Here is a 19,960-nt window from a genome sequence, read left to right on the forward strand (position 1 = left end):
AATAAATAGTGCACCATATTTTAAAAATTACGAAATTCTCCTTAGTAAAGTGTTACCTACAACTGTACCCACTTTATCAATCTCTGTAGTACTACAATATTTAATCTCTACTTTTTTCTTAACATTTAAAAAATGTTCAAATGTATAATGTTTACTGTATGTTAAATATCTAGAGCTGAGCATTTTTTCTAACAGAAGAAACTAAATCTTAGACTTTGTAAACAGTGTGCCTCTCATAATTCTATCAGTGCTTCATTAAAATACTGTTAAACAGATTTAGTTTAAAAAAAAAAAATTATCACCTTTGCACCCCAACACAGCAAAATAAACTTAAATTTTAGAAGATGTTTGTACAAAACATTGACTAGTTGCATGTTTTAAGTTATCCTGCAAAGTTCTGAAAACATAATCTTGCATATTGCACATCCAGAATACAATTATATCATGGGGAGTTTCATTATGCACAGCTTTGTTAAATCCTTTAAGTTTAAAACAATGCTATAGTAAGAAATTAATCCAGTGCATACAACAGATAACATCCTGAGAGAGTTGCTTTACAGGAATGTGAAATATCATCTCTTCTCTTACTTCTTATGTGTTCAAAGTTGTTTTCTGATTGATATAGGTGTAGACTACTTAGATTAGGGCTAGAGAACCAATGACTGCAAGGGACCACATTTCTCACCTCACAGGGAGTATGCAAATCTATTGGCCAGATCCACTAACTTTTTCCAGAAAGATTTAACTTACTGGATTCATTTAAGAATATCTTTGGTGCAGTCTAGGTGTCATGACATTTAACATTTTCTCTTCTGAAGATGAATTCAAATGCAACTGATGTCATAAATGAACAAAAATTAGTAGTTTTTATCTAGCCCTTAGTGGATGTTTATCTACATCTCTCACACAAACAGAAGTTACCATGTTGGCAGGCCTGAGCTATTCTTGGAAGCTTGTGCCTTTGCATTATGCTGGTTTCTAAAAATAATATAATTCCCTCACTTTCATGAGTACTTTAAAACAAACACAATAAAATGTTAGTTTTCCATGTAAGAGTGAAATAGGCAGTATTTAGCATTTTCTAAGATATCAAAAAAAATTCTATAATGGAGTTTTGATAGATCAGAGAGATACTGATCACATTTAGGCAGAACATTGAAGAACCCTTTCAAAATTAGTTTTGTGCAGCCAGAAGTGTCTGTCTAGGGGACACAGTTGGGTAGGACAAGAGCTGGCTAGCAGTACATCAGATGCTGAAAGTCTATATGGTAATGTGCTTGTTTTTATAGAAGTGATTTCACATATCACTTTTTGATTGATTTGGGTAGGTATTTTTATTTTGCCAATTCTTCACAGGTCTCCAATACATCAATACAAATATTAGGAGTTGGCAAAAAACCATCTAAAGCTAGTTAATTTTGTGTTTTGGTACCCTAGGTGCCATGAAAATCCATGCTTATTCTCTGTATAAAACACTAGTAGCAGATGAAATCTGGTATTCTTGTCTCTCTGAAGGTAGTTTTACACCTGAACTGTGCATATTACCATTTTCCTCACTACTTTAAGTATAAGTGCAAAAGAATTATGTCCATAAACTGCATATGTTTAAGTCTTTCCCCAAAACTAATTGGCACAATCCTAACTTGAGGTAGCACATTTTACCAAGTTTCTTTCCAACAATTTAGGAAAGCTTTTAAGAGTTTAAAAACAATGTCTCTTTGTGGAATTAATTCTATCAGCAAATACTAAAACCTTTTAGACAGCAAAGGTCTCCCCACTTAAAACATTTTTAACAGTTTAAAATCTCTTCTTTCTCACTTCCTTTTTTACTAGGAAAATACTGTTGAGTCCATGCTCCACTAGGACCCGTGGCATCTACTGCAACATCAATAATGGAATCTGGAGTCATCCATCTCAGAAATACCAGGAAAAGGAAGCTTAATACAGCAAAAAGAGCAAAAATACACCCAGTCACTGAGCCACAGTGAGATATCAGTCTGTCAAGCCGCTTGTCCATTGGTAATACCACTTCATCTGCAACTCTGTCATACACCTGAAAGAGGGGAAATGAGGAAAGAGTTAAATTTTGCCGAGTAATCTTTATGATGTATTATCTCTGAAGATTAGGCAAAACTGTGTTTTACTACGTACTGCACATAATAATGATCCTGTTCCAAACTTAGATGGGAGTGTCCAACAAAAATAGTTTCTTACATATAAAAGACTGTCCTTTAAAAAAAAAAAAAAAAATCAATGAGAATAACTAAAGAGGTGGAAAAACTTCCACAGGAAGACAGATTTAAAAGATTGGAACATTATTGTGTGTAACTTGATCATGAATGGCACAGAGGAGTGAAAGATCACACATTACTATTCAGCCTCTCATAATACAAGAACAAGGGATAGTCAAACAAAAAGGCAGCAGATTTAAAACTGATGGAAAGGAAATACCTTTCCCAACTTAATTAAATTGCAGAACTCATCATCACAAGAGATCACTAAGGGCAAGAGCTTAGTGGGATTCAAAAAGGATCAGACACTTATCTATTTAACGAGGATTTCCAGTTAGAAAAAAAACTAACTTTCCATGAAAGTCTACCAATCCAGACTCAAACTCTATTCACTCACACTTCAACATGATAAATAATGAAAAGATTATTACTTTCCCTGCCCACAAAAATATGTGGGAATCCCGGAATGCTGAACACAGAGTCCATTTTATCAGAAATTCTATTTTTCTTTATGAGAGGAAGTCTGAAGCTCTTTTGATATATTTACATTAAAAGTAAAGGGGGTGTGCGTAGATGTCTATACACACACACTCTCACTACAGGAACAAACCATAGTGATTTAACTACTTGATTTGCAGCACAAAGATTTTGTTCATCCAAGCAAATCAGGTAGGGCTGTCTAAATTCTAATCTTTGTACCTGCAGCTAGGGAGTAAGTAGGAATGGGACACAATCTATAGCTTTCTTGATGAAAAATAACTTTGTAAGAGTTACTAATACAATAATAGAATAGGCTTGACAATATATAAGTGACTTAACTTTCTTTTTAGTGAGTACTATTATTCAAAACTGCTATTTAAAGAATGGTGCTATACTAAAAGGGCAGCACTATAAATACCTTCAACATATAGATAACGGAAGTTTTCAAATAGCCCAAAAGCCATGTCTTTGAAAACCTGATGCAACTATCATGCACCAGTTATTTCAGAGATAAAGTGAAGTTAGTTCTGCAAATAACCAGTATTGTTTCATGGCTGAAAAATGTGACTCTTCTACTCATCCCAACATTTTCCTAGTTTGTTTAGAATCCAGTTTCTTTTAGCTCTTCCCTAAAAACTAAACCAAACTAACTATAATCACACTTCAAATAGTTGGGTTTTTTTTAAAAGGTACATACAACCTTTTTAATCTCCTATTCCACTATTGATTAAAAGACTATATTCTTACAGGAGCTGCAACATTAGTATTCCTTATGCAGCAACAGTTAACCAACATAGCTGACATCAACAGCAATATTGGAGCAATGTGCAATAAGAATGTTTCAGCATGACAAGGTATTCTTAAAGCGCAAGTTAAAACATTCAAAACAGTAAAGTTTAAAAAGAAATTGATAGAGAAATACAATTCACAATCTTATGGTTGTATTTGTTTTTTTAAATATCATTATTCTATTAAACCAAGCTGACATTAAGTTGCATGTTATTTTATCTCTTTCCAACCCCTTTGAGGCCAAAATCAGTTTTTCTAGAAGTGTCAGCTGGAGGTGTTCACCGCAACAAGTTATAACTGCGTTATCTATAACAGGTAAAGTTTGTCACTAATGTAAAAAAAATACTAACATGTAAAGTACAGTTCTACTCTGATAAGTGGCTGTGAAAACATGGCAACTTCTTACTCAACATATCCTTAACTTGTGTGTGTTCGATTGTATCTGAAGATGTTAAGATCTTATTTTAGTCACTAAGTTTTACTTCTGTTAATCTGGCAGAGCCAACAGAGACAGACAGATTCTATTCCTTCTTGTGTATCAGACTTGTTCAGTACCTTTTCCAATTCCAAGGTCAAACAGTTATATGTGCACAAACCAACTGAAAACAATGGGGTTGCACAGACGTAATTGAGGGCATTATCTGCACTTCTGGATCTTTATTGATGGTAATGGTGCATAACAAGGAAATAATCCAGTTTGATTTTCTAGTGGTAGTGTGAATTTACAGGGCTAGTAGTTGGCGGAGAAAACATTCATTTTTTATGTTAAACCATGCACATTTGATATGGATATCACTGAAATAATACACAATCTCACAACGCTACTTGTAGAGAGTCACTTTTCGAGTAAAATCACACTTTAAGACAGTCAGAAGTAGAGGTCTACGTACTTTTTCAGTTCTCTCTGCGACATTCCTCCATGTATAGAATGTCTTTACTTTGTTATGGATAGTTTCTGGGGTTGGTAGTGTTCCTGACCTGATCTGGGCAACAGCTTTTTCCAGACCATCACACAAAGATTTCACTGAGGGCTCACATAAGATGATAAGATTTTCTGGTAGCACCTCAGGGATTCCACCAACTCTTGTACTCACAACCTTTGGAGGCAACAAAACAATTAAGTAGTATGCATGCTGCATAACATAACTCACTAAAATACAGCTATACTGGTAATAAGACAAAATTGCTCAACAGGAGTACTTTAGATCAAAACAAAGGATCCAACCTTGCAGGTGCCTTCCAGGCACAACATCAAATGACTTCAAAAAGTTTAATCTGCATGACAACTATAGGTCTTGGACCTAGAAGAGGTGTTAGTACAGTAGCTTAGCGGTGGGATGTTCAGAATCAATATTTGGATATCAAAGGGACCTCACATACAGAAGCAGAAAGGACTATGTATAACAGAAATTTTCAAAGAAGGGAATTATCTTTCCCAAAGGTGCCTGTCACAATACACAAATGCTTATGTATAATCAGGCTTGGATTCCCTCCCCACTGCCTCTTTCGTGCCCCCCTCACCTTCACCATCCCCAAGGGAAAAAGGCCAGTAGGCTAAAAAGGGTGGGTTGTTTTGTCTCCCACACACACTTTTGAGCTTCTATGTCACTAACATTTACAAGAACATAACATATTTGAAAGTTTTGGAATACTAATTTTAATCTAAAAAAACTTTTTAAACATAAAAAAAAAGGAAGGAAGTAGAACACAAACTCTTGTCAGGTCTGTTATTATTAGGCAATAATAATAAAAAAGTTTAGAACTCATCCCAAGCAGCAAGTGGAAAGGGAATGGGTACTGGGACTTGGGACTGGAGAGAGGGGTGAGGCTAGCAGGCAGAATCTACTATCATGGGTCTCTGCAGAGGGTTCCAGTCCCCATCATTTAAATTTCTCTATGCCCAAGACAGCCTCTATATTTAAAAAGTTACTTGGGAATGGAATCTCTGACAGCATGACTCTGCTCAGTTGCTATTTTAACCCTTACAACACTAACATGGATTCATAACACTCACAAAAGTATACAAGCCAGCAAGGGATTCCACCAAGAATGTCCCAGTATTTGATCTCTTTTCCTCTTTCCTCCTTATGTGAAATCTCTATACAGAGTAAATACTTCCTCAGCTGACTTAAGAAATGGATATCAGTTCTTGAGTCAGCCAAAGAACAGTGATAAGAACAATGGCTCATTCAAGGCTACGTGAATTAACCAAAAGATCGGTCATATTCACCAAACATTTTTCTTCAAATACCTATTGCTGATGGAAGGTAGAGGCAAAAGTCTAACAGATATAGTTGTCCATGGACAGAGTTAACTGGCCAAAAACACTTCCAAAAATACATACAGAACAGCATTTTGAAGAGGCAGCTTGGTTAGTTCAGAGAACTGGGAGTTAGGAGACGTGTATGCTGTTCCCAACTCTACATGAACTTCCTCTGGGAGCTAAGCAAGTCAGTTAACCTCTCTCTTTGTCTCAGTTTCCAGAGGATGTGTAAATGTGGATTAATATTTGCCCACCTTGGTAGACTGCTTATAGATCCTCAGATGAAATGCACTGTTATAAGCATATATTATGAAAATAAGCATTGTAAAAATATGTATGCATGCATTCTATACAGCAAAGATTCTTTTACCTGTAAACCACAACTGGCTGCTTCCACAATTGCCATACAGAAGGCTTCAGTGAGAGAAGTATTGAGAAAAATGTGTCCCTGGACCAAGACGTTTCTAACATCCTGGTGTTCCAAAGCCCCTAAAAGACGCACTCTGCCCATAGTTAAAGAAAAAGATAAACACTGGTTTCACATACTGTAATAATGCTACAAAACATTACACAAATATTTTGGAACATACAGTTTACAGCGTATACATAGTACTGTATTAAAGCAGTGTGGACACTATCTTATTCCAATTTCTTTAAACTTTGATTAAAAAATTAAGCCTCTGTATTTAGCTTGAAAAGAAAAACCAAACTGTTTGAAAAACTGAGGTTTTATGGCAATTGCCTTTAAAATATTTCTACCATGTTTTCTAGGTTAAGAAGGGAAGATTGTGTTATTTGGTTAATATTCCAAATTTACCAGTCTCCCGTGTTCAAACAAGTGCAGCAAACAGGGAAGTTCTACAGGGAGAGTGAGAGGCTCTCTTTCTAGGTATGTTTCTACATTCAATACCATGACCACCAGCAATGGAAAAGTGGCTGTGGCCTGCAACAGATGTGCCATGTTTTCTTTCCTGCCTGAAGCAAAAGAGACTTTGTTTGAGGTGGAAGTTAGAGGTTGTGTTGGAAGATAAGATCCATGGTTTGAAAGAATAGGTATTGACACTGCATATCTGAGAGGCTGAGTACCTGGACAACCAGACTCTGAAAGTATCACCATCCCAGGTTCAAGAAGGATTTGATGACCAAGGAACCAGAAAGAGCGGAAACCAGACCGTATTGGCAGCTGGTAACCACCAGAGGGCAAGAGAACAAAGCAGCATTCTACACCGCTGGAGGAAAAAGAAGATGGACAGACTGTGACCAACTGAGCAAGGACCACAAGGAATTCCATACAACTAGAAATAGCCAATCATTACCAGATTCTTAGCATGGACACAGTACAAAGTGTGTCTGAAGATCCAGCAAGTCAAATGGAATGGAGACCATACAGGACATACTTGAGAATGGCTGCTCACCCCAACCCATAAGAAAATCCCCCTTGCTCACAAAGATCTCCAAACATGCAAAGAAGACAGATGATCTTTGTCGAGGATTCTATGCTGCAGAATGGAAAGAACATTCCGCAAGAGACAGGCAGACAACAGGATGGCATGCGGTCTTCCCAGAGCTAAGACACAAGATGTGACTGCAAGATTAGATAGGCTTCTGCAGTTGACAGGCACGACTCCACTAGCGATGGTGCATATCTACACTACTGACACTGCTTCATGTGATAACTCAGATTATAAATGACTTTAGAGAATTTAGAAAGGTGCTGAAGGCGAGGAAGGAAGTCCTCTGAGTGAAGGAAGACAGCAAACAAAAGATTCTGGAAGGATACCGCTGGCTAGGTAAGTGGCATAAAGTACAGGGTTTTGGTTTTGTGGAAAACTGGATCACCTTCTATGAGGAGAGGGGGCCATGCAATTTGGATGGCCTCCATCTTCCAGGGGATTGGCTGGCTAGACTAGTCAGGAAGGTGTTAAACTAATAACAAAAAGGTAGGGTGAATAGGGAGAACAAATGAGAACTCATTTAGCACAAAATCAAGATATCAAGAATAAAATTAATCAAGGTAAATGCAGAGAAGAAATACTTTCATTACCTATACATGAATACTAGGAACTTAGGTAATAAGCAAGAGGAACTGGAGGTGATCATTTATGAGCATAAATTTGACCTAGTTGGTATTATTGAAACCTGGTAGAAAGATCTGCATGATTGAAATGTTACAGTCCTCGGTTATAATGTATTCAGGATAGATCATGTCGGCAAGAGAGGAGGTAGGATTTTTCTTCCTAACAGATATGCTCTAAATAGCTACTGGACCTGACACAGGAATTAATTCAGGGGAAGTTCAATGGCCTGTGTTACGCAGAAGGCCAGAATACATGACTCACGATAGACCTTTCTAGCCATTATATATATATATATATAAAAAAAAAATAATCTATGAGACTATAAAAATTGTGCCCCACATGAAATGCAAAACAGGAAATAGTCTGAAAATATTTTTCTGAGTTATAAAATCACACTAAAGAAATCAAAATGGCTTCTTCTGGGTAATTATCAGACAGATATTTGAAGTCTGTAATGCATAACAGGGATATACACATCTCTAGTAAAAGTACACCTCTACTCCGATATAACGCTGTCCTTGGGGACAAAAAAAATCTTACCGTGTTATAGGTGAAACCGCGTTATATCGAACTTGCTTTGATCCGCCGGAGTGCGCAGCCCCGCCCCCCTGGAGCACTGCTTTACCGCGTTATATCCGAATTCATGCTATATCGGGTCGCATTATATCGGGGTAGAGGTGTATTTAGGAAAGCATGTCCTGCACATGTACAGTAGATTTAAAAAGAGAAACAAAATACCTATCGCTTTTTCATATCCACTGGCCAACCAGTAACTTTTCAACACAACATCTAATCAATTCCAAAATTTCAGGGAGTGTTCTAGGCATCAATGGGAGGAACCCTTTAGATTTGGGGGGAAATAGGAAAACCAGAAGAGAGACATGTTGACACCCTGAATTATTTCTCCCTCAGAGAGAAAAGAAATAATAAAGGGGGGAGGGAGGGCACACACAGAACCTCTGGCATGGGAATGGTGGACCCAGGTAGGAGGGCGCACAGAGCCCCAGCCATGAGGGAAGGTGTGCCAGGTTGTAGGGAGTTCCCTGCCTTGAGGGAGGACATGGGGGGGGGAGGGGGGAAGAGTTGAAGGGAGGCCCTGAAAGAGGGGGATGGAATGGTGGCACATGGAGGGGGGGGGGGAAGAGGAAAGAGGGCTGGAGGAATGAAAGGAGCCTCTGGGTGTGCACTGAGCTGAACCCCCAGAAACAATGAACTGTGCAACCCTCTAGTACAGTTTTCATATATAGAGACAGGCTTTTTTTAAAAACCCACTAAATTTTTGGCTGGAAAATGAAAAGTTATTTTTAGTTTTTCAAGTGTGTAAATTTGAATATGCCAAAACATCAATAATAAGTGCAGTGTAAATAATTAAGTAGAAAACAGTATCTTAATCCAGTGAGGATTTCATTTCTGTTTGTTTTATAAAAGGACAAAGATAGAAAAACAACTTCAGGGATTTTTGCACTATTGCTTGGTATTATATGCAGAAACAATGAACCAGCAACCCATATTGTTGTCTAATAGAAAAACAAGCTCTACTCACCCCCCCCCCCCCCCCGCCCCCACACACACACACAAAAAAAGAGGAGCCAACTCACACCAATATTTGCTATGGAAACATATCCTACCTCTATTAATTTATCATTTTATTACAATAGTGCCTAGAAGCGCCAATCAGGGACACTCTGTGTTTATGTGTGTGTACAATGCCAAGCAGATAGTCGCTGCTCCGTAGAGCCAACAGTCAAAGTATAAAATGAGACAACAGGTGGGGTACACAGATGGGGAAGCACAATAAAACAGTACTGGTCAGCTTGATAAGCAGCAGTCGCAGCAAACCAGCTACCTAATCACTGACACCTTATTTCACTGTATGCTACTGCTTGAGATGGCTAGGACTCTAACATGCTGATCCGGCAACTGGATTTGTGTGGACAGAACTTTATGCCTGTGCAGAGTCCCACTGAACTCACTGGGGCTTGGCACAGATCTGCCTGCACAAGCCAACTTGCAGAATCAGGGTGTAAATTTGCAAGAGTCTGCTTATTCTTGTTCAATCTGTGTTCCTACCCGCTCCCCTCCACCCCCTCATTGTTTCAGCATATTCCTTTTTATATTTACATTGTAACCACAAACACACAGAACAAACCTGTCATGTAGTTGGTATCTTTCCCGTACCTCTTCCAAAACTATTCGCTTTGGTCCTTCTCCTCCAACTAAGAAATGTAAATCTGGATATTTCTGACAAAGTTCAGGAATTATACCACTAAGCAAATCTATACCTAAAAATACAAAATGTAGAGCAGTTATTATTGTATTTGAGTGTTTAGAGCTTATCTTTCTGATGCCATCCATTCCTGTAACACTATTCACACGTGTCAAAATCAGAGGTCTCTGAAAAATGGTTGCATCACTGTCTATTAAAATATCAAAACTGATGAACTAGCAGAATGCAAGAGTGTAAGAAGTGTTTAAATTACATATCCTCTTTGCTTAGCACTTTAAAAAAAGTCATTCCTTGTCAAAGGAGATTTAAAAAAAAAAATCTAAAGCAAATTTAGGGCCTCAAACTAATTGACATTTTAAGCATATAACCATTTTCAACTTTACACAAAATTACTGCACGAGGCATCAAAACCCCAAGTGCCACAACTGAGATATGAACACAGTTTGCTAAAAAAGCAGAAGACAAAGACTCAATCCTGCAACTCTAGTCACATCAGTAGACCCAATGAAGTCAATGGGTGAGATTCTCACCCCAGCTCCAACCTCTTTTACCAGTAAAAGGACCCTAAAAGGTCCAGTTCTGGTCAGATGAGAACTCCCTTGGTGCAGGAACTGAGGAGGACAGCTGTAGGCTTTCCTCTGAGGTCCCCCTTGCAAGTCCTCGTACAAGGTGGATGGCTGGGGACAGGAAGGGTATGTCAGGGGCAGAACCTAAGCATGCAATGTTGTGGAGATTCTGGGCAGCCCAGGATCTCTTTATAAAGTAAGTACTGGACCCCAAATCAACTAGCAAAAGGAATCTAAAAGCAGAAATAAAGAATGAAACTAAAACTACAGTTTTATTATTCTAATGTTTTAATTAGCATAGAGTTAAAACTGGTCATACGGATATGATATTTAAAAAAAGACTCAGTACTTAAATTTAGAGATAGGTGATTTACATTCAAACAGTATCTCAGTCCAAATTGTATGCCCTACATCTGATCTGACTGAGCCACGCTTCTATGAAGCCATGGTGAGGGGGAGGCCAAACTATAGACTCATAGACTTTAAGGTCAGAAGGGACCATTGTGATCATCTAGTCTGACCTCCTGCACAATGCAGGCCACAAAATCTCTCCCACCCACTCCTGTATCAAACCTGTGCTGAGCCACTGAAGTCCTCAAATCATGGTTTAAAGACTTCAAGGTGCAGAGAATCTTCCAGCAAGTGACCCGTGCCCCCACGCTGCAGAGGAAGGCGAAAAAAACCCACGGCTTCTGCCAATCTGCTCTGGAGGAAAATTCCTTCCGGACCCCAAATATGGTGATCAGCTAAACTCTGAGCATGTGGGCAAGACTCACCAGCCAGACACCCAGGAAAGAATTCCCTGTAGTAACTCAGATCCCACCCCATTTAACATCCCATCCCATCACAAGACCATTGGGCATATTTACCTCTAGTAGTCAAAGACGAATTAATTGCCAAAATTAGGCTATCCCATTATACCATCCCCTCCATAAACGTATCAAGCTTAGTCTTGAAGCCAGATATGTCTTTTGCCCCTAGTACAGAGGCACAGGAAAGCTACATGAATATCCCTGGCTTCCCAAGGATCCCCCAGGCTTAGCTAAAGGTTCTGCGCCATTTTCTGCAAAGGAGGGGAACAAATCCTGATAAGGTGACAATGGAGAAACTTCAGGAGGGAATCCTTATGGAGCAAATCTCCACAAGTCCCTCCCACAACAGGTTTGTTTTTGTTGTTGTTTTTTAAAAAGAAAGAAAGGAACTAGGCCATTAACATCACACTGAATGCTTGTGATGGCCATATTGTTTTAATGGCTCGAATAGTGCCTCATATTGTTCCTTCCCCCACCTTCCAACAGAAAAAATTCATGGTAGCCATAAAAATATTTATGAATTCAATTAAGACAATATTTTTCATTTATTGGTAGCTTAACTATTTTTAGTTATATGTATTTATATTAGCCTGAATTAGAATGTTGTCTGTATATTCGTCTGAATGATAAAGAGTGAATGATCAGAATATTAAGAGTTACTCAGCAACGCTACGTTATTCCAATATGCTGTATTTTACATAGCATTTGTAAAACCTGAACTAAAAGTTTAGAACCTTTAGGTTTATTATAATATCAAGAAATTTCTTCCTTCGTTCTACAAGTATTATAAACAAAAGCAACTGAAAACAAAACCCTATGATAAACATTAAAATTCTGTTGAAGAAAAGAAATTAAGGGCAAACTGTCAATTAAAAATTATGTAGTAAACAGATTTCTTTACCTCTGTTACCAGCCCCACCTACGCTTACGGAAAGTGAAAAAAATTAAATTTTTCACAGTTTATGTCAGTGATGCTCAGACCTCAGTGGTTCAGGAACCAAATTAGCAATCAACGTTACTCAAAAGAGCTAATGTGAATTCATTGTTTCTTTTATTATAGCAATACATATTCATATTTAAATGGTATGACAGGCAAATTATTTAGTTTTTTTTAATATATATTAATTATTCTCACAGCAAAATGACTGACATTTTATCAACTACAATTGGTTAATAACATAGTAGAAGCATCCTGATTGGTTAATAATTAAGTCACACAGTGTTTTAATATCATTTGCTGCAAAGACCCACAAGAGACACATTAAAGAGCCACTTACAGCTCGCGAGCCTCAGTCTGAGTATCACTGGTTTATATTCTTTGTTTACTCCTTCCATTTCTACCTACTGGGGCAATGAAAATCAAATGAGTCAATTTTCACTTATTAAACAGCTTCACTTTCAGGTTTTTAAGATTACAGTGCTTATTTGCTTAAATATCAGCTCATTGCTACAATTAAAGAGGAAAAAGTGCAAACTTTTTTTTTTTTTTTAACCAGTCAGGATTTGTTATAGGAGTCGGACCTAAGTAGTTTCATATAGTTATTTATTTTTCTATTTAAAAAGGGACATAATAAATGTGTGTTTATCCTGACAATGTGCAGGGACGGCACTGTGCCTGCCAGGAGCTCCACTGATTTCAATGGGGTTCTGTGTGACTGTAGAAATGGGACCTTACTGTAGAGTCTGTACAAGACCAAACTTTAAATTAATCTGACTGAAGTGTACATATATTCAAAATCTAAGACCAAAGAATTTTTAAAAAAATATCAGTGGACGTAGGTTTAATTTTTCTTTCAACAAGAACATTCCCCTGTACCCCAGTACCAACCTCCCACAGAAGTCTGGCTTGGCTGGATTTCCTGCAGGGAGGCATGGAGACAGACAGTGAACACAGATGTTTAAGGCCCAGTCTTGGGTTCTTAAAGGCCATGGGCCTCCCCTGTGGAACTGTGTGGGTTTTGGGGGCACACTACATAGGTTACTTCCAGGGCACTGGAGACAGGCTGGGGGCACAGGACAGACCCTGTGACTCCATGACAGCTGCTGAGTACCCTCAGTCACTTGGTGACTCACATGGCTGGCTGTTCAGGGCCAGCTTCTGTTCCAATGAAGTCAATAGGAGTTAAGCCCCTTAGGATCAGGCCATTAGACTTAATACATGGAAGTGGAAAGAGGGAAATGAGTGAAACAACTGTTTCAGATTCAACGCATTTTCCTTCTGTCACAGATATGGCATCTGTATTCAGTTGCTTAAATACTGAACATTTCTTACCACCCATTTAAAAAAAAAATGAGAAAAAAATTATTTGAAAAGCAACTTACAGTTTGGACCTCATTACCTTTTCTGTAAACAAGCCTGCTGACAACAACAACTGTTATTGTACTATCATCCCTTCTACTTGAGTCTGGAGTGAAGTCGGTGGGATCAACAGCATTAGGGATGACAGATACGATCTCAGGATTCAGTGCTGCTCTTAGTACAGTGTTTTCCTTGCTAGTGTAAGAGACACAAATGATGTGGTTTGTATCACACAGTGACACAGTTAGAAGTTTGTTTGTAAGCACCGAACTGACATCAGCAAATCCAAAGAGAGAATGGTCTGTAAAAACTGTCTGTAGTCCCATTGTCTTGGCATGGAAGAGTGCATCATGAGCCATGGAAGAAAAGGAACTATGGGAATGGACTATGGTGACTCTCTCCCGCACAAATATGTACCTGAGCAGAGGCAGACTGTGGAAGAGCGTTGTTGCTGTAGACTGATTGTACATGACCTTCAAAGGTAAATAATAAACTTTCAGACCATTGGTGAGGTAACGAATGCCTTTTCGGTTTCCATAAGCATGGGTGACAATTATAACTTTGTGCCCTCTTTCAATTAGGCACTGTGACAGCTGGTAGATGTGACTTTCCACTCCTCCCATATTTGGATAAAAAAAATCAGATACCATGCATATACTATGTGTTCGAATTCCAGTTGCTAGGGCTTTTACACAGTTAATAGAGGAAGCTGGAGAAAGAGTGTGTCCATGGCCTCCTATTCTTCTGCAAGCCATACTTAGAAAAAGTTCAGAAATCAGTCCTTCTGGTAGCCAGCCAGTTTGTAGATTTGGATCTGCTCATTACCTAAGACGGTGGGGGGAAAAAAATTATTGCCAAACACGTAAAGAAGCAGGGCTTAAGACTGTCACTTCTAAAAGGCCCTTCATGCTACAGCAATACCAGCATTTTAGTTTCTGCAGGGCTGGCGCTAGCTTTTGGGAAGCTCTATGCCATCCACCTATAATAGAACCCACCCTCCTTCCCAGCCACATTCTACCTTTAGTAACTACCTCCCTCATCAATTTGTGAGGCTCCACGGCCTCTTGTGACTCTGTCTCCTCGTCCCATGGACCATCAAGCAAGGAGATAGAGGTGTTCTTTGGCTCTGAGTGGCAGGAAGACAGAACCCCAGATCTCTTCTGCAGTTTTCTGTGACCAAACAGGACAGTGGATAGGAAGCAGGGATGATACCAGGCTGATGGGCCACTTATATAGTTGCCACAAAACTCTGCTTAGCAATAAAAGCTGAAGAATAATATGCAATACTGTAGTACTGAATTACAGTCTCATACCAACAGAGCACTTACCAATGTGCCTTAGACACTGTGTTAATAAAAGACCAATAAAAGTGCTTAATTTTATAAAAGCCACTATTACAGCAGCAACATGTTCCACATTCTTTTAAGCAATTTCACATTTTATAAAATGTATATTGACCTTTCATTAACGTAATGCTATTGAGTACAGTATACTATATACCAGTATATATGTTACACACACACACACACACACACACAGAGTTACAGTCCTATTAAGAGAAGAGGATCATTATCACACTATCTTAAAGTAAAAACTCAGACTTGTCCTTTCATCTCATGTCCTGGCATTCACTCTTTACACTTTGTATTAAGAAGAGTTCCTCCCACCCTTGTAAGCATATGTTATCTTTTTTAAGCTCTTTAAGCCAGGCCTTAATTATTGTAAAATACCATACACTTGTTTTCACAATGCAGGGATAATTACTATAATGACCATAAAAATTCTAGTCAGTTTTCTGAGTTTCTGACCCATATGTTCATATCATTGGCTCCTGTCATGTAAAGGAGTCCACACACGTTACTCATTAATTTCACAGGGACTCCATACGGGTGTCCACACTTGCAGATTCCTTTGCAGGACTAGGGCTATATTTTGTACTGCCATAGGTTCTGTTCTTGCATAACAATTTTTAAAGAAATCTGACCAACATCATATGATTTTACTACATGTCCATAAAATGAAGTGAGGCAACTCCTACCTAAAATAGTTTTGAAGGCCACACGGGACCACTTGATCATCTAGTCCAGTGGTTCTCAACCTGTGGTCCACAGACTATGTCTAAGGTTTCCAAAGGGATTTGCACCTACATTTAACATCTTTTAGGGGTCCACAAATGAAAAAAGGTTTAAAACCACTGATCTAGTCTGGACTACTGTATCTCAGACCACAAAACTTAACACAGCCATACCTGCATCATGCCCAATAAGTTTTTTTTTATGAAAGTACATCTTCCAGACACGGGGTCCAGGTCTTGGTTTACAAATGCTGCACTTTCAATACGTGTATGCAGTGTTGTTGCAGCCATGTCAGTCCCAGGATATTAGAGGGACAAGGTAGATGAGATAATATATTTTATTGGACCAACTCCTGTTGGTGAGAGAGACAAGCTTTTGAGCTATACCACAAAACCAATGATATACCTGAATACATGGATGATATTTTCATCCTCTGGATAGATGACAAACTCCCTCAGACTTCCACCACAACTTCAACCACCAACACCCGTCCATTAAACTCTCTCTGGAACACTCCCACACAGCATAAACTTCTTGGACACCAAAATCAGCTTCAGTGGAACCCTACAGACAACTTTGTACAAGAAACCTACGGATCCCCACATCTACTTTCACAGATCCAGTAACCACCCCAAACACAGCAAGAAACTTATCTACAGCCAGGCACTCACATACTGCAGAATATGCTCTGAGAAGAAAGTCCGAGATACACACCTTAACATACTCAAAAACACCTTCACCAAACACAGACATTACTCTAGAGAAGTAGATCACAACATTAAACGGGCTACCCAAATACTCAGAAAGAACCTGCTTTAATACAAAAATAAACCCCTTTCCAACTGCACACTCCTAGTTGTTACCTACCACCCCACACTGGAACCCACATGGGGTATCAGCAAACAATTACAACCCATACTCAATGGGCACCCCACCCTGAAAGAAATATTTCCCGAACCCCCTCTTCTGGCCTTCAAACAATCCCCCAATCTCTCCAAGCTTATCATCAGAAGAAAGCTCCCCACAGACCAGCTACACCAACTCAAAGTGGCACCAAACCCTGCTACTATAACAGATGCAAAACCTGCAGACTTATCTCACTGCTACAATGATTAATACCCCCAGAACACACCTTTCAAATTCCATGGGTCCTACACATGCCTATCACAACATGTGGTGTACCTCATCCAGTGCACTAAATGCCCCAATAGTAACTATATGGGTGAAACCAATCACTATACTCTCAATTGAACTCACAAAGGAAAATGATAAAAGACAAAAACACTGTATTACCCATGGGGGAACACTTTTCACAAAGTGCTCACTCTACATTTGACTCATCAGCCCTCATCCTCAAAGGAAGCCGACACAACACCTTCAAAAGATGAGCCTAGGAACTTAAATTCATAACTTTGCTAGACACTAAAAAACATGGACTGAACAGGGACACTGGATTTATGGCTTATTACAACAATCTGTAACCCATTAACCCCTCCTTTTTGCCCTATAATTACAGAGGCATTAACAGGCCACTTCATTGGAAATGGTCCCTTAAAATATGCACTATCTATGCTAAACTATCTGTTCGGCCTTGTATTTAGGGGTAACACTCTGAGTGCCTTTCCCAGACCTGAAGAAGAGCTCTGTGCAGCTGAAAAGACTTGCATCTGAAGAAGTGAGGTTCTTACCCACGAAAGCTTATGCTCCCAATACTTCTGTTAGTCTTAAAGGTGCCACAGGACCCTCTGTTGCTTTTTACAGATTCAGATTAACACGGCTACCCCTCTGATACTTGACAAAAACATGTGACATCGAGTCCCCCCTTATTAGCAACTTTGGAGCCCATGAACCACTAACGTTAATGACCTTGAGCCTCTACCGCATTGTAAGAGGATCGTCACATTAAGAGGCTCTGCGGGACGGAAGCCTACCATAGTGCAGCAAACACCGTTGCACAAGCAGTAGCCCGCAGCTGCAATGTGTGTCTATGGGGGGGGGGGCCGGAACCCAGCCGCGCCTGGCGCTGTACTTACACTACACCGGGGAGAGACGCGCCTTCCCGCAGAGCGCGGCCGGGGGCAGCAGGCGGGCAGGGGACGGGGCTGCCACACAAGGGGATGGATCGTGGCCCAGGCTGCAGCGTTGGGGGGGGGGCAGTGACAGCAGCTCCTCCCCCGCCCAGCCGGGCTCTGCAGCCAGCGGGGGCGGCGCGGGGAGGGGGGCGGTCCGGGGGGGGGGGGGTTTCTCGGCGGCGCCGGCGCAGCCGGGGGGGCCACGGGGGGGGGGGCCCGGCCCAAAGGAGGGAGCGGGGCAGAGTCACTCACGTACCTGCCGCCGGCCGGGTCCACCCATTTCCGGGAAGGAGGGAGCGGCGGCCACTCGCTGTCCCGCCCCCGTCGCCTAGACAACAGCCCCGCCCTGCCGCAGTGCCTGAGCAGCCCACCAATTGAGAGGGCAGCTTCAAGTCACGCGGGGCAGAGCAGCCAATCGGAAGCTTCAGTTCGGTTCCGCCTGGAACGCGGAGAGGGGAAGGGGGCGGAGCGTGGCGTCCCTGACGTTCTGAGGCGCTCTGTGCCTGGACTTCCCTTTAACCCCTTCCTCGCACTAGCCCGGGGGTTCCTCATGCCCTCGTGCGAACGCGGGAGCACTCGCCCCCCTGGCCTGCGCCGGGAGGGGTCTGGGTATGGGGGAGCGTTTGCGGGGGGGCTGTGGTCCTGCCCGGCTTTCTGAGCCGGCAGCCGGGCGCCTCTTCGAGCTTTTCTCTGCAGCCAGGAGGGCTAGAAGCTTACTGAGCTGGGACTCTAACACACTCACCTGACTCCGGGAGCTGGGGCTCTAAGAAACGCACCATGAATCGCAAGACTCATAATAAAATCCCAAGGGATTGGAAAACTAATGTGTGTTTCTGATGTCCCACACCACTTGCCCTGGAGTCAGCTGCTACCAACCAGGCCACACCACCACCACCCATGGCAAGAATCTCTACTGCTCCTTGCCAAGAGTGCTGACTTGTGGAATCCCTCGGAGCTCAGTCCTGTTTTTATTCAAATATCTATGTGCAAATCTTTGATAGAATAGCAAGATGACATAGGCTGCAATGCCAATATGCCTCTGACCTGCAGATATCTGTATCCTTCCAACAGAAGACACCATTGGGTCACAGATAGCATAGTGATTGTCTGAATGAAAACTAACTGTCTTAAATTCAGGAAAGACCAAAGTAATGCTAGTAGAAGGAGGTAATCATTTAAAGGTTCTATTCAGCACCTACACCTCATCGTATCTCTGGCATTGTTGGTATGCAGCCTTGGGATCATGCTTATCCCGGAGAATCACCAGCTATCAAGAAAACTCCTAATCCTTTTAAGATGTTGATTGGCCACAGTAGTTTATATGTTTGTCACCTGTTGTTTGGAGTACTGCAGTTCTTTATATCTCAGCCTGAGAAAATTCACAGTGAAATGACATCTGGCATACAATGCAGCACCCTAAGTGAAATGGGCTGAAGACTGTATATTATTGTGCTCTGCAAGTTGTAGCTGACTCCTCGGCAACACCAGATCCAAAAGATGCCACTCAGGGGTCTTACACTGAGTTACAAAACCTTCAGTGGGATAGGCCCACGTTCTCTCAGAGACATCTTTTTATTCAGGAACCTGCCATAGCAGCTATGATCATTGGGCCCACTATATTTATCTGAACACTAGATAGGAGATAGAGCCTTTGCCACAGCTGATCCAAAACACTGGACTGTCCTTTCAAAAGAAGTCAGGAAGAGTATTCTGGCTAAGTTTTCCTGCCTGCATCCCTAGATGTTAACTACTGATAATTTGGCACCTAGATTGCACATTAGAAATGCTTAGATATAGAACCAGTCATTCCTTCAGCCTCCAGATACCAGCAATCCCATTCCACTCCCAGCCACTACAAAATAGCCTGGAAATATGCACACATATTGAAGTTGGAGGTCCCAAAAAGCCAATCATAAGGCCATAGGTCAAAACCCTAGAACAGTGCAACTCCACCATATATTTAAAATAATACAAGCAAGTCCTGAGGCTTATCCAAAAAATGCTTCTAACAAAAATTAAATCCTCTTGCCATACCTGCTTCCTCGTCCCCTATCCACTCCTCAAAGAT

At 40.6% G+C, this 19,960-nt stretch overlaps 1 protein-coding gene across 2 annotated transcripts; it reads right to left on the minus strand.

Annotated features, from left to right (window-relative positions):
• Positions 1-1,497: 1,497 nt before the first annotated feature.
• LOC113404971 (phosphatidylinositol N-acetylglucosaminyltransferase subunit A) lies at positions 1,498-14,500 on the minus strand. 2 transcript variants are annotated; one of them, XM_026648153.1, is made up of 6 exons: positions 13,786-13,835; positions 12,724-12,790; positions 9,991-10,123; positions 6,134-6,266; positions 4,391-4,597; positions 1,498-2,053 (listed from the first exon to the last, which is right to left on the minus strand). In XM_026648153.1, the coding sequence occupies exons 2-6, from the start codon at positions 12,779-12,781 to the stop codon at positions 1,790-1,792; spliced, it is 795 nt and encodes a 264-aa protein (XP_026503938.1). In that variant the 5' UTR covers positions 12,782-12,790; positions 13,786-13,835; the 3' UTR covers positions 1,498-1,789. The 2 variants fall into 2 exon arrangements, with proteins under 2 accessions (XP_026503938.1, XP_026503937.1); XM_026648152.1 differs by lacking the exon at positions 12,724-12,790 and having other exon boundaries at positions 13,786-14,500.
• Positions 14,501-19,960: the final 5,460 nt, after the last annotated feature.

The sequence above is a fragment of the Terrapene carolina genome, unplaced genomic scaffold, assembly GCF_002925995.2.
Source record: "Terrapene carolina triunguis isolate 2854851 unplaced genomic scaffold, T_m_triunguis-2.0 Scaffold22, whole genome shotgun sequence".
Classification (NCBI taxonomy): Eukaryota; Metazoa; Chordata; order Testudines; family Emydidae; genus Terrapene; species Terrapene triunguis.

What these genes read in the sequence shown, in the direction of transcription:
- LOC113404971 (XM_026648152.1), bottom strand. Translation starts at nt 14,500, where the DNA reads ATGGCTTGCAGAAGAATAGGAGGCCATGGACACACTCTTTCTCCAGCT. An exon ending in AGATACCAACTACATGACAG is followed by an intron (nt 6,267 to 9,990) that starts GTTTGTTCTGTG and finishes AACTATGGGCAG; the next exon opens with AGTGCGTCTTTTAGGGGCTT. An exon ending in TCGCAGAGAGAACTGAAAAA is followed by an intron (nt 2,054 to 4,390) that starts GTACGTAGACCT and finishes CCCCTCTTTCAG; the next exon opens with GTGTATGACAGAGTTGCAGA.